The 12,455-nt window shown below is 44.2% G+C and overlaps 1 protein-coding gene across 3 annotated transcripts in view; it reads left to right on the top strand.

The window, feature by feature from the left end:
• The window catches only part of MALT1 (MALT1 paracaspase), a 61,155-nt gene that overhangs the window by 11,225 nt on the left and 37,475 nt on the right, over positions 1-12,455 (top strand). For all 3 annotated transcript variants that reach the window (XM_043889071.1, XM_043889073.1, XM_043889072.1), the window contains exons 2-3: positions 862-1,028; positions 11,000-11,121. In XM_043889071.1, coding sequence (XP_043745006.1) covers positions 862-1,028; positions 11,000-11,121 — 289 coding nt within the window. The remainder of the gene's footprint in view (positions 1-861; positions 1,029-10,999; positions 11,122-12,455) is intronic.

Raw genomic sequence — 12,455 nt, forward strand, 5'->3', positions numbered from 1 at the left:
CAATTGACTCTGGTAACTGACCTTTATAGCTGAAAGATAAAACTGGGAACTACGAAGAGATATCTTATGGTCATAATACTCTCTTTTACCTGTGATATTCAGCCTTGACGAATGTTGGTGTAATTGTACATGATGTCAAACTCCAAGTATTAATTATAAGGGAATTATGTCTACCACCCCCCACCCCCCACCAAAAGAAAGGGTATAGAAAAACCCAAACGAACTTTTTGGCCAATCCAATGTATGATAGGGTTTCTGTTTGCAAGTAGTACTTTTATTCAGTTGAGTAAAGAAGACATGGCAGCCCACTCCAGTATTCCTGCCTGGGAAATCCCATGGACAGAGCAGCCTGGCGGGATACAGTCCATGGGGTCAAAAAGAGTCAGAAGAGACTTAGCAACCAAACAACAACAAAAAGAAGACTTGCTTATGAAAGAAAAGCTCATGGCTTTAAGGCAAAATATGTCAAATAGAGCAAGGGTCTGCCGCCAACAGCCTATGGGCCGTACTCAGAGCCCTGTCTGTTTCTGTACAGCTCATGAGCCAGGAACATTTTTTTATATTTAAAATATTATAAAACAAAAACAAGAAGGTACAGCAAAGACCCTGAGGCCCATATAAAGCCTAGAATATCAACACTCTGGCATGTTACAGGAAAAGTTTGCCAACTTCTGCTATACAAGGTGAGCAGCATCAGGAGACTGTGTCAAAAGGGACAGTAGTCGTTTGTCCTGTAAACCATTTCCACCACTCGACAACTTGCTGTTTATTCCCTGCAACACCCACGATGGGGCCAAACATACAGTAGGCAGATCGCACTGAAGTAAAGGTGCTGACCTGACTTAAATCTGTCGTTGGCAGTTGTCTCGACTTGGAGCAGTGCTCTCTCAAGGTCCTGGAGCCCGAAGGCAGCCCCAGCCTGTGTTTGCTGAAGCTGCTGGCTGAGAAGGGCTGCACGGTCGTGGAGCTGAGCGACTTCCTGCAGGCCATGGAGCACACCGAGGTCCTTCAGCTCCTCAGCCCCCCAGGTAGGCCTTCGCCGTGAGCACGTTCTCCAGAGGCCAAGGAGGCCGCCTCCTTTGGCCAGATGAATTGTGTTAAGTATTTTTGGAACATGTACACGTATGGAGCCTCATATGTCCCCCTGGGTTGAGACTAAAGAATGCACAAAAAACAAATGCAATATGTAAACTTAGGTTGGATTGTTTTTCAAAAAAAAACTATAGAAGACATTTTGAGGACAGTTGGAACAACTTGAATATAACATACATGTTAGGTATTAGAGAACTATTATGTGATGATGGTGTTGTCATTCTGTAGAAGAATGTCTTTATTCCAAGGAGGTGCATTGAGGGGTAAGGTTTCTATAACTTATGTTGAAATAGTGCAGCCAAGAAAGCAGATACACGTGTATTTATTTATGTGTATGTAGGTGAACGAGATAAAGTATGACAGGTGTTTATTGTTGAAGTTTTTTGCCATTCCCCCCCTCCCCGCCCCGATATACCAATATTGAGTGAAATTGCTCACTTCCAAGGTCAGATGTGCTGAATAGGAAACAGCCCTTCCTTTCCACAGCTGTGGGTGGAGCTGGTCGGTTACCGTGACGTCAGCAGGAGGGACCGTGTCATCCAGGTCCTGTGACAGCAGCCACACTGCAGACCTTCCTCAGGGACATGGGAAGTTAGGGCCACATGGTGCAGTGGCGTACTGTGAAGCACACGCATCAGGAACCTCAGTGCAGCTTGCTGTAATAAAGGGAGTGTGTTGGTTCCATCAGAACGGTCTTGCACCAGTTTGGGCTTCAGGAAAGGCAGGGAGCAGCCCTGTTTCCAAGAAGGTGGATTTCGTCTCTGCCTTTCCCTTCTTGTCGTTGACTTCCTCCCAGGACTGACTTTCTACATAGTCATAAGGTGTCTACTAGCTGTTCCTGGCATTTATCCTTGTCTCAGCAGAAATCTTGGGATTCTCTAGCAAGTTAACTGATTTTGGTTATGTGCCCATCATTCCTGCACCTATCACCACCGGCAAGATGAAATGTGCCAGCTCACCTGGCGGAGAACCAGGAGTGGAGTGGGTTAATCAGCTTTCTAGAAATCTCGTGGATCACCAGACAAAACTGGGTGCTGGGGAGTGAGGATGGGGTACTAAGAACTCTACTACAAATGGACCCTGGATTGTAAGCCAGGAAGCTTGGACTCTCAGGTTATCCCCTGCTTTTCCAGGCCAAGTGCAAATGATGAAACAGCCTCCTGTAAACACCTCCTTTGTGTTACCCACTGTATCAAACGCTTGATGAGTGTTTCTCAGGGCCTTTTCTTGGAGGAGGCCTGGGTAGGAATAACTGGCGCTAACGCAGGTCCCATCTAGATGCTCTCCATCACCAGACAGTAAACCGCTCCTTCAGGTGGCGTTTACTAATGTTTATCTCCCCAGTGTCTCAAAAGTACCCAGGAGTTGTGGTGATTGAAATCTACCAGCCTAGGGCACTCGGCTATAAAGTTCTGCTTTATAGAATACCAGGACCTCTGAAAACTTAAGAAACTTCTGTGGGTAGTAAATATAACTTTAACATCTCATTAGGTTTTTCAACAGATGCACTTAATGACTCTGTCCAGTCTATAAAATGAGAGTAAGTATTCTTTACCTCGCAGACTTGGAGGAGCTGCAGAGATGTGTTGATCTATATCTAGGAGGCTGCACACTCATCTCATGGATTATGTTGTGATCGCTGGCCTGAGATTGAAGGTTTTCAGGTTTTCTATGTGTGAAACGGGGTGGACTGAAATGGAGTCACATATTTATTTGTGTATATAGATATGCCTGAAAGTTTTAACTATTTTCTATTTTGATGTGATAAGCCAGCAGCCAATACAGTACCATCCTAATAAAGTCAGTCATCTTCTTTGGAAAAATCTTTTTCTGCCCTTTGTGTTTCTCTCCAAGTGGTAAGATCAGCGCTTTGCCATCAGTGTTCCCTTGTGCAGATCATTCAGAAATTAGGCCTATAGGCTTTTTCAGTTATACCCTGGGGCTTTTTCATATTTGAGGGGAGACTAGGAAAAAGAAATCAGTTTCTGCATTACCAGTGAGGCACTATTTCTGTGAAGTTTTATGTTGGATTAGCCATAGATTAGAAATCAGTTGTTACTTGAATGTTCATTATTGATTTAAGAGGAAATAGTTGGGGATCTAATAAAACTCAGTAATTTACAGTTAGCTTTCCTCCTGAATCTTATGTTAATAATCTAAAATTTACTGTATTTACATTTGTTAGAATATAGAAATTTAAGAATTAAAGAACTTTAATATTTCAATTAGGGACATTGAGAATAAAAACCATTGTAATTAAGAATGCGACCTCTGATGGAATCAGCTTAATGTGGGATTTTGCTCGTTCAGTCAACCTTACTGTATTCTAATACTTCTTAATCTAATACTGTATTCTAATGCTTTTGCTATTCCAGGCATTGTGCCTGGTACTGTGAGTTCAAAGATGACTAAGACAATAGTTCCTGCGTGTTCAAAATTCATCATCTAGTAGGGAAGACAAGCATGTAATTCATCAAATCCAGTATAATCGTAAAACAAGTATAAATAAATCTCCAGTTTTTCCTTTTCAGTGTATTCCTGCATCTTGGTGAAAATACAAAGTGGGAGTATTCTAGTATTTTCTCTTTTTTTGATAATGCAGTCTCATAAGAGGATATTAATTCTTACTCCACAAAAAAATCGGATGACTTTTCTCTGATTGTCCTTATGGAGAGCTCTGGTTTGAGAGACCAAGATGCTGTAAACCTCTGAACAGGCCTCTCAGGCCTAAACCCAAGGAGAAGGGGAAACTTCAGGTTTATTTTAGTCTGACTTTGCCACATTCTATTCCAGCTGTTTGTGGGAGGACAGCCACAGATGGCCATAGGAGATGGCTGTGGCACTAGATTTCTCGGACGTCTTTGTTCTGGTGGCCCAGATGTAGCTGGGGAGGGCTCCCCCGTCTGTCACTGCAACAATTGCCTTGATGAGGAGCCGCCTTCTGTGGTTGCTCGTTTGAGGTCTAAGACAAGGGTTATGCACCGCAAGTTCTTGTGCTCCTTGGGCTCTAATACCTGATATATTTTGCAGAAGATTGTGATTTATCCTCTTCTGCCTTCCTTCCAGTTGGGCTTCTCCATCGCACGTGGGTGGGTTGGCCAGCTTGCTTCTTAGACTGGTCTAATCTGCACTTTATGTTAGAGAAATGGCTTATGATTTTTATGAATGGATGGTGTCCATTTGCACTGTCCAGCTCTGACTCACTGTTTTCCTATTTTTACTCCTCTCGGCATTTCAGGGGAAATTGGAGAAGGGCAGGGGCATTAAATGAATTCACTGAAACTGTTTTGAACCAGAAGTCTGTAATGATTTTTTAGACCGTTATTTTTTTTATTTTTTAATTAAAGGGTCAAAGATCCTGGTCTCAAAACAACCACTATTGGCATCTGTAGCCTTGGCAAACACAAATAAACCTAGCTATGCTATTTGAGATGTTTTTGTCTTGAGTGCAGAGGTATAAGCACCGTCAGTTAGAGCTCTGTTTTAAGAGAAACTGTTTGGGTGCAGACTGATTGGCTCTATCAGCTAGGGTCATGCTCATCACGAGATTGGTTGCCAAGGAAGCCATGCTCTGACCAAGCCTTGACCAAGCAGGGGCTGGAGGGTGGGGGATGTTTAGAGAGAATTATCATGTTACACGGGCTTCCCAGGTGGCGCTAGTGGTAAAGAACCTTCCTGGTAATGCAGGAGCCGTAAGAGACGCCACGCAGGGTTCCAGTAGATGGACCCCAGGGTCCAGTTTTGTGATGCTCCATCTTTCTGCTCCAGTTTTGTGATGCTGCCATTTTATTTCATTCTTACATAAAAGGAGCTTTGCCGCGGATACTTTGCAGCCATGCTTTCAGAGTCACGTGGTTTCACTCACATCGTTTCCATTCTTCCCCACTCCTTTTTGATGTCAATTCATTTTTCTTCTTTAATTCCCTGTAACATACTCATGGTTGTGTTTCTGATGTCAATTTTATTTTGTATTACTTTTATTGTCTCTAAGATAAGAGCAAAGATGGCTAACTATTATTCTTCAGTTCCCAAGATAGCTCTACTTCACGTTTTTATCTTCACAGTTCTGTGAAGGACCAGAACAGGACTGTCATGAACTTTTAAATTTTAAATGTGAGCACACAGTTATGTGGAAAAGGAGATTACCGGAAGTTATCATTTGGCCAAAATCACAGTTGGTTGTTGGCAAAAGTAGGATCAGAACCTGGCCTGAACTCACTGTCCTCTCCAATAATGCTAGGAAGACTCTGGATTGGAAAGCTTAGCTACAGATTGTCATACTCAATTTCCTCTATGACCCACGGACTTCAATTTTTCTCTTCTTGACAAGTTAAAAAGTACTCAGATACTAGATCTTACTTAAAAGGGACTCATCTTGTTTCGTGAACAACAGAAATTCCTGAAAGCAGGATGTTAAGAAGGAAAAAGAGGTAAAAATGGAAGGAAGATTAAGAAAGCCGAGGAACAGAAGGGGAATGGTGACGAGGGCTGGGAGGGTGGGTTTCCGGGCCAGGACGCTTCAGGGAGTCGGTGATGTGGAAGCAGGAGCAGAGTGAGCTGGAAGACCAGGTTTAGCCACAGCAGATACAAATGTAAATTGACCTGTAGGAGGAAAGTGCGTGGACACACACTGGTTGTGTAATGAGGGGAAATTGTTCAAGGAAGAGGGATGATGTTTATTCTGAGACTCTCGGGGGTGCTTTTCAGTAATAGCCTACAAATGCTCAAAATAAAACCTCGGAGGGAGGGTTTTAAATGGAAGATGGCGGAAACGGTTTTTTTGGTTCATGGCCTCTGAAAATAGATGCACTGTAATATACATAATAGATCTGTTCCTGGAAAAGTTGTGCCTTGTATCAGTTCAAGTGCTTTGTAAGAGAGAATAAGGCAAAGGGAACCTTTGAGGAATCCTTCTGTCAAGTCAAGAATCACCCTTGTTTATCTATGTAGCAATTCCAGCGGGGGTTTTGTTGTTAAATGTCTTGAACCAGTTGTTCTATACAGGTGTGTGTGTTGAAAGCACAATCCTCGTGAGCCATCAGACCCAGTCAGGTTGTCCCCAGCTTACAGGAAATCAAGTAACTTCTTTGACTTCTTTGCAGATGTTATCTGAAAATAGGCTTGTTTGCCAGGAAACTGTGCGATCGCCCTTTAAAACAGAGCTTTCATTTGTGTGCCTTCGGACACCCTCCCAAGCTCTGTGCCATCCCCCCTCCCAGCTTTGTCTCAGCACCTTCCAGTGGGCACTGCGCGAGGGTGGTTAGAGGTGACCACGGTTCCCGGTCACACACGCACACACGACGTGGGAGGAAGGAAGTATATGTGGTTGAAACACGGGAGGTATTGTGACTTCTCTCTTTACTCCTCACCCAGGGTGGTTTTCAAATCACACTTTGCCTTTTAGTTCTCAGTCTTTGAAGCAATAAATAATAAAGACATGTCTTTGCTTGCTTCCTGAAGATCTAGACAACTAAAACTGTTGGCACAGGACCGGTGTATAAACTGTGAGTTTGAAGTTACTGTTAAAAGTTACTTAGTCCTGTCTCCCACAAAGGAAGCTTCTGGAACATCCTGGTCACGTGGCCTGCTTTGACTAAAGTCGTTCATTTCTCTTTGAGACCCTCTAGAGAGAAAGCTTTTCAGTTCCTTCTTTCTCCTCTCTTGTCTCTTTGTGTAACAGCAGAGAATCTTCTCCAAGGTAAATTTTGAGGCGCTGTCATGGTGCAAGATACACTCCTTCCGGTAAGAGAGACTCACTCTGGCAGAAGATAGGGTTAGCGTGGGAGACACATTAAGGATCACCAGAAAACGGGCACTTCCCTGCCAGTCCAGTGGTTAAGACTCTGCTTTCCAGTGCAGGGAGTGCAGGTTTGGTCCCTGGTCAAGGAACTAAGATCTCACATGCTGTACGTTCAGTTGCGTCCAACTCTTTGTGATCCCATGGATTGTAGCCTGCCAGGCTCCTCTGTCCATGGACTTTTCCAGGCAAAAATATTGGAGTGAGTAGCCATTTCCTCCTCCAGGGGACTTTCCCAACCCAGGGATGGAACCTACGTCTCCTGTGGCTTCTGAATTGGCAGGCAGATTCTTTACCACTGAGCCACCTGGGAAGCCAGATCTCCCATGCTTCAAGGCCCCAAAAAAAGAATCACTGGGAAATGATGACTGTGTGAGCTGATGAGTTAGCTTATTGTGGCAAGCATTTCACAATGTATAACTATTAAACTGTCATGTTGTACACCCTAAATATATGCAGTTTTTGTTGGTTATTCTTCAGTAAAGGTGGAGGGAGAAAGATCACTGGGATAACAAAAGGCTTAAAAGAGTATTAAAGCCTAGGAAAATATAGGTTTGCATCCTGTTGCTGCCATTTTACAGTGAGAAAAAAATTAGTCCTGGGGAGGTTAAATAATTTACCCAAGGTAACTCGAATGACTTTATGCAAATGACTTAAGTTCATTTCTCCTTATTGTAACATCGATCTAATTACCATGGTTATTTTGAAGGTTAGAAATCAAAATGGTGGGCAAATATAAAGCAGTCAGTAAAATTGCTGCTGTAGTCATTTTTATTATTAAAATACACATTTGTTCAGCAAATATGTGTGGAACACCCACTGTTGCACTGTGCCAAGCACTGCTCTGGGCGTCAGGTGAACCGGTGACTAAGACAGTAACCTCTGGTTGAGTAGGTGAGACAGTGAGAAGCGAGACTTCAGGTGACGAGTGCGCTGAAGCCCGCAAAGCTGGCAGGCTGCCGTAGGGAAGGGCGGTGGGGGTCACCCGCGCAGAGACCTTTCCCAGAAGTGCTGAGGACCTGGGGGCTAAAACTGTCTGCCATGAGACAGTGGGGGTTGGGGGCGAAATCCAGCAGAGAACCGGGAAGCGAAAAGACAGGAAAGAGCTTGTCTCTGGAGGAAAGAAGTCTGCGTGGCTGCAGCGTGGTGGGCAAGGAGCTGGCGGGACAAGGGCAGAGGGGTCCATTCACAGAGGGCCTCATCGGCCACATAAGGAGCTTGGGTTATATTCTAGGTCCAGGGGGAGGTCCGAAGAGGGTTTTTAGTCAGAGGAGAGCTGTGGATCAATTTGTTTTAAAAAGACATTGAGCTGCTGGTTAGAAGTAAGGAAAGAACACTAGCAGGTTGTGGCAACAGTCAGGAGGGGACGGCGGCTTGGATTGAGATCATGGCGTGGGAGATGGTGAGACATGGGAAAGTCTGACAGGACTTGCAGCTGAATTATACGTGGAGAAGAAGGGAGTGTGCGGAGGGTCTGTCGTGAGTCGCTGGAGGCCTGGGGCTGGCTGAGGCCTAGTCTGTACTCCCTGAGATGGAAAAGCCTGGGAATCTAGAAGGGGCAGGGGTTCTGTGTCCGGAGTGGCTGGGGACAGTACATTTGAGGTGGCTATAGGCACCCACATTTTAAAGCCAGTTTAGCTACAGCACCTAGGTATAGTTCAAATTTATACTTGTTCCCTTCTGTTGGTTTTACAACTTTTTTTCTTCCCTCTCTTTTTTTTTTTTTTCCTTCCCTCTCTTATCATACTTAAACATTGGAAATGAGAATCCTTGCATTTTAAAGTTGTGATGTAAGTCTGTCCTGGCAGATGAACGGTATATGCGGGTGTTAAAATACAGTGTGTGAATTTTCTGGCTTAAGTAAGAGTGCTCATCGCATTTCCTGACTTTAACATATACTTCCTACTAACATGGATAACAGAATTCAGGAAAGCTGCTACTTCAGCCATCCTGGGCTCAGTTGGCATCCACAGAAAGGATGAATGAACATGAAAGCTTTTCCTTGGCAGGAGTTGTAAATTTTTTTTGAGAGGCTCTGCTGTATTTGAATCCCAGGGACGGGGGAGCCTGGTCGGCTGCCGTCTGTGGGGTCGCACAGAGTCGGACACGACTGAGGCGGCTTAGGAGCAACAGCAGCAACTGTATTTACTGATTTTCCAGGGTTTCTCCAGACCCTCAGATGTGCTAGGAATGCAGTAAATGTTTACTCATTTTGGATTTTGGTTTTATCCTATGTCTTTCCTGCATGGATTTCACATGCCTGTTTTGCCTTATATACTATTCTTTCCCTTGAAAGTTTAGTATCTTTCATGTATTAAGATTGCTGTTCTTTAAGACTGTCTCCTCTTCAGTGGTAATCTTGTTTTGTTCGTTTGCATTACTGGGTTGTAGAAGAAAAAGATATGAGATCGTGTTCAGGATATGTGAGGAAAAATAAAAATAAGCGTGGGAAATTAAGTTTTATAAGTTTTAATGATTATTTCTCCTTTCTGAAAGCCAGCTGGTCTTCCCAGGTGGCGCTAGTGGTAAAAAAACCACCTGCCAATGCAGAAGACATGAGACATGGGTTTGATCGCTGGGTCTGGAAGATCCCCTGGAGGAGGGCACGGCAACCCACTCCAGTTTTCTTGTCTGGAGAATCCCATGGACAGAGGAGCCTGGCAGGCTACAGTCCACAGGGTCACAAAGAGTTGGATACCACTGAAGCGATTTAGCACGAAAGCCAAGATTTATGTATTAAAACCCTGGCAAGTGTGAAATGTCCTAGCTTTGGTTCCTTTTGTGTCAGTTATCTGCTGCTGCTGCATAATGAATTATTCCAAGACCAAGAATTTTAAAATCAGCATCCATTGATTACTTCCAAGTTTCTGAGGGCAGGAATCCAGGAGTGGTTGAGCCGGCTGGTTTTGGCTCAGGGTCTCTCATGAGGTGACAGTCCAGCCATCGGCCGGGGCTGCAGCTATCTGAAGGTCCAAATGGGGCTGGGTAATCCTCTGCTCAGATGGTTCACGCACATGGCTGTTGGCAGGAGCCCTGAGTTGCTTTCCTTTCACCCAGGCCTCTCTGCGAAGCTGCCCAGGTATCCCCGTGACTTGCAGCGGGCTTTCCCAGAAGGAGAGGAGGTATTCCATTATTAACTCCAGGATTTTTGACAAGGAGCGCCTCTCAAAAGTGTTCCATGTTTGGGGAATTCCCTGGCGATCCAGTGGTTCGAACTCCAGACTTCCACTGCTGAGGCCCCAGGTCAGGGAACTAAGATCCCACAAGCCATGTGGCACGCCCCCGCCCCCGGGTTTTGACGCTGGTAGTCATTTCTCAGATGAGAAATATTTGCATCACATGTACCAAATTTTCCTCAGGCTCTTCTGTTTCTCTGCCTTTCTGCTTCCAGAATAGTTTTATTTTAACGCTAAACCATAGCATTGGAATTCTTTTTTTTTTTTTTTTAAGTTGACCAGTTTTTGTTTAAAGTCTTTATTGAATCTGTCACAACAGTGCTTCTGTTTTATGTTTTATCTTTTTTGGCCAGGAGCCACATGGGATCTCAGTTCCCCAAACAGGGGTCGAACGCTTTGCAGGGTGAAGCCTTAACCCCTAGACCTCCAGGGAATGTCTTTTGAAGACATTTCGATGGCATTTAAACTCACATTTGTCTTACAAAAACCATGCGCCTAACTGAGTTGAAGTGCTGACCATATAAGCACTGTGACCACATAGTCCCAGAGTTGGCAGTGAGAGCGCACCCTGACTGCTCCCTCAGACAGTTATTAAAGGCACAGCCTGATTTCAGAGGCGTTAGGACGTGGAAAAAATATTTCTCAGAACTGAAGAAATACAGCGAACAGTTTTCTCCCCCAGTCGTGGAGGGTGAGGGGGATGTGGTCGATCAAAGTCTTCTGCAGGTGAGTTTCTTTCCTTCTGGTTTTACAGAGCCTGGAACTCACAGACTCACCATCTGATGAGGAAGAGATATGAGTGAGTGATTTATAACAAGAATGAATATGCAGGTTATTTCCAAAATATTTCTCTTTTTGGTTTCAGAAACATAAACAAGGAAAGCCCCTCTTCTCTGATTCTATTTTTATAACTTCTTTTTTTTTTTTTTTAAAGGAATAAAGATCACTGTAAACCCCGAATCCAAGGCAGTCTTGGCGGGACAGTTTGTGAAGCTGTGTTGCCGGGCAACTGGACATCCTTTTGTACAATATCAATGGTTCAAAATGAATAAAGAGGTAATTTTTAATGTCTTTTAAATGTATTTTAATTCCTCTGTCAAGAGAGATTAATGCTGGGAAAAATTGAAGACAGGAGGAGAAGGGGGCAACAGAGGACCAACTCAATGTACCTGAGTGTGAGCAATCTGCAGGAGATGGTGAAGGACAGGGAAGCCTGGCATGCTGCAGTCCATGGGGTCACACACAGCTGAGCAACTGAACAACAACAAAGAAGAAAGAAAAGAGAAGATTAGTTAGCTCTACTGTCTTTAATGTGTTTATAGGAATTTTGTAAAAGCACTTGATAGGTCCTTGTTAAAGGGTCGGTGTTATTACTGATGCATTCAGTAATCATTACTTTCTAAGCAGTAATAAAATCAGTTCTGTATTCTGAAAATTGTGGAAAATCAGGAGTACCTGGGGCAACAATGTTAGCAAACGGGAAACATCACTAATACCTCCTGACATAGATGTACAGAGTTCTTTACAACAGATTGTTCTAATCATAATCTTTAAAAGGTTTTCAAAGCAGCATGAAAGGCAGTATTATTTTAAGCATTCCACATAACTATATCAAAAGATTTAGGCTTTTATGGTAGTTTCTGAAGTAAAATTCAGGTTGGTAGGGGCATTTGTTCCTTTCGTGAAAGGGTTGTATCCCTGAGCCACCCAACAAATAATTTAAATTTGCATGTTGAAATTCTCTTTTCTTAAACAGTCTTTGAAAGTACTTCCCTGGTGGTCCAGTGGTTAAGACACCAGACTCCTAATGCGTGAGGTACAGGTTCAATCCCTGGTCAGGGAACTAACCCACATGCCGTGCAGTGAGGCCAATTTAAAAAATAACGATTAAAAAAAAGTCATTAAGCATTCTTTGAGCCACTCTGCCGCTGGGGGCTTCTCTGTGGTCCAGCCACGCCGAGCTCCAGTCTCGAGAGGGTCTCTCTTCCCCTCACCATCCACCTCCCTGCCTGCCCTCCAGATGGCACCTTGGAACTCCATTATTCTTTTCAGCCTGTTAGTCACATGACCAAACTTTTCTTCTCAACCAAACACTAAGACTCCATTTGCAAATCTGAATTTAAGCTCAAGAGTTGTTCCAAAATGACGTTCTTTCCTCTGATGGGATCACCCTGTGCCTCAGAAGCAGCGTGGGGATTTGTACACCTTTTAATGTCCGTCCCTCACACGTGGGTGAGCCAGGGCAGATGTGAGCCGCAGTAATGGGGCTACGCAGGCGCCAGCAGCAGACAGGCCTGTACTGGGTGCTTGACTGTCAGGAGCCACTCAGATTTCTATTGCCGGGCGTTGAGAGCCTGACGGAGAGGACACTTTACGTGCCTAGGCTCTCG

This window comes from Cervus elaphus, chromosome 27 (assembly GCF_910594005.1).
Source record: "Cervus elaphus chromosome 27, mCerEla1.1, whole genome shotgun sequence".
NCBI lineage: Eukaryota > Metazoa > Chordata > Mammalia > Artiodactyla > Cervidae > Cervus > Cervus elaphus.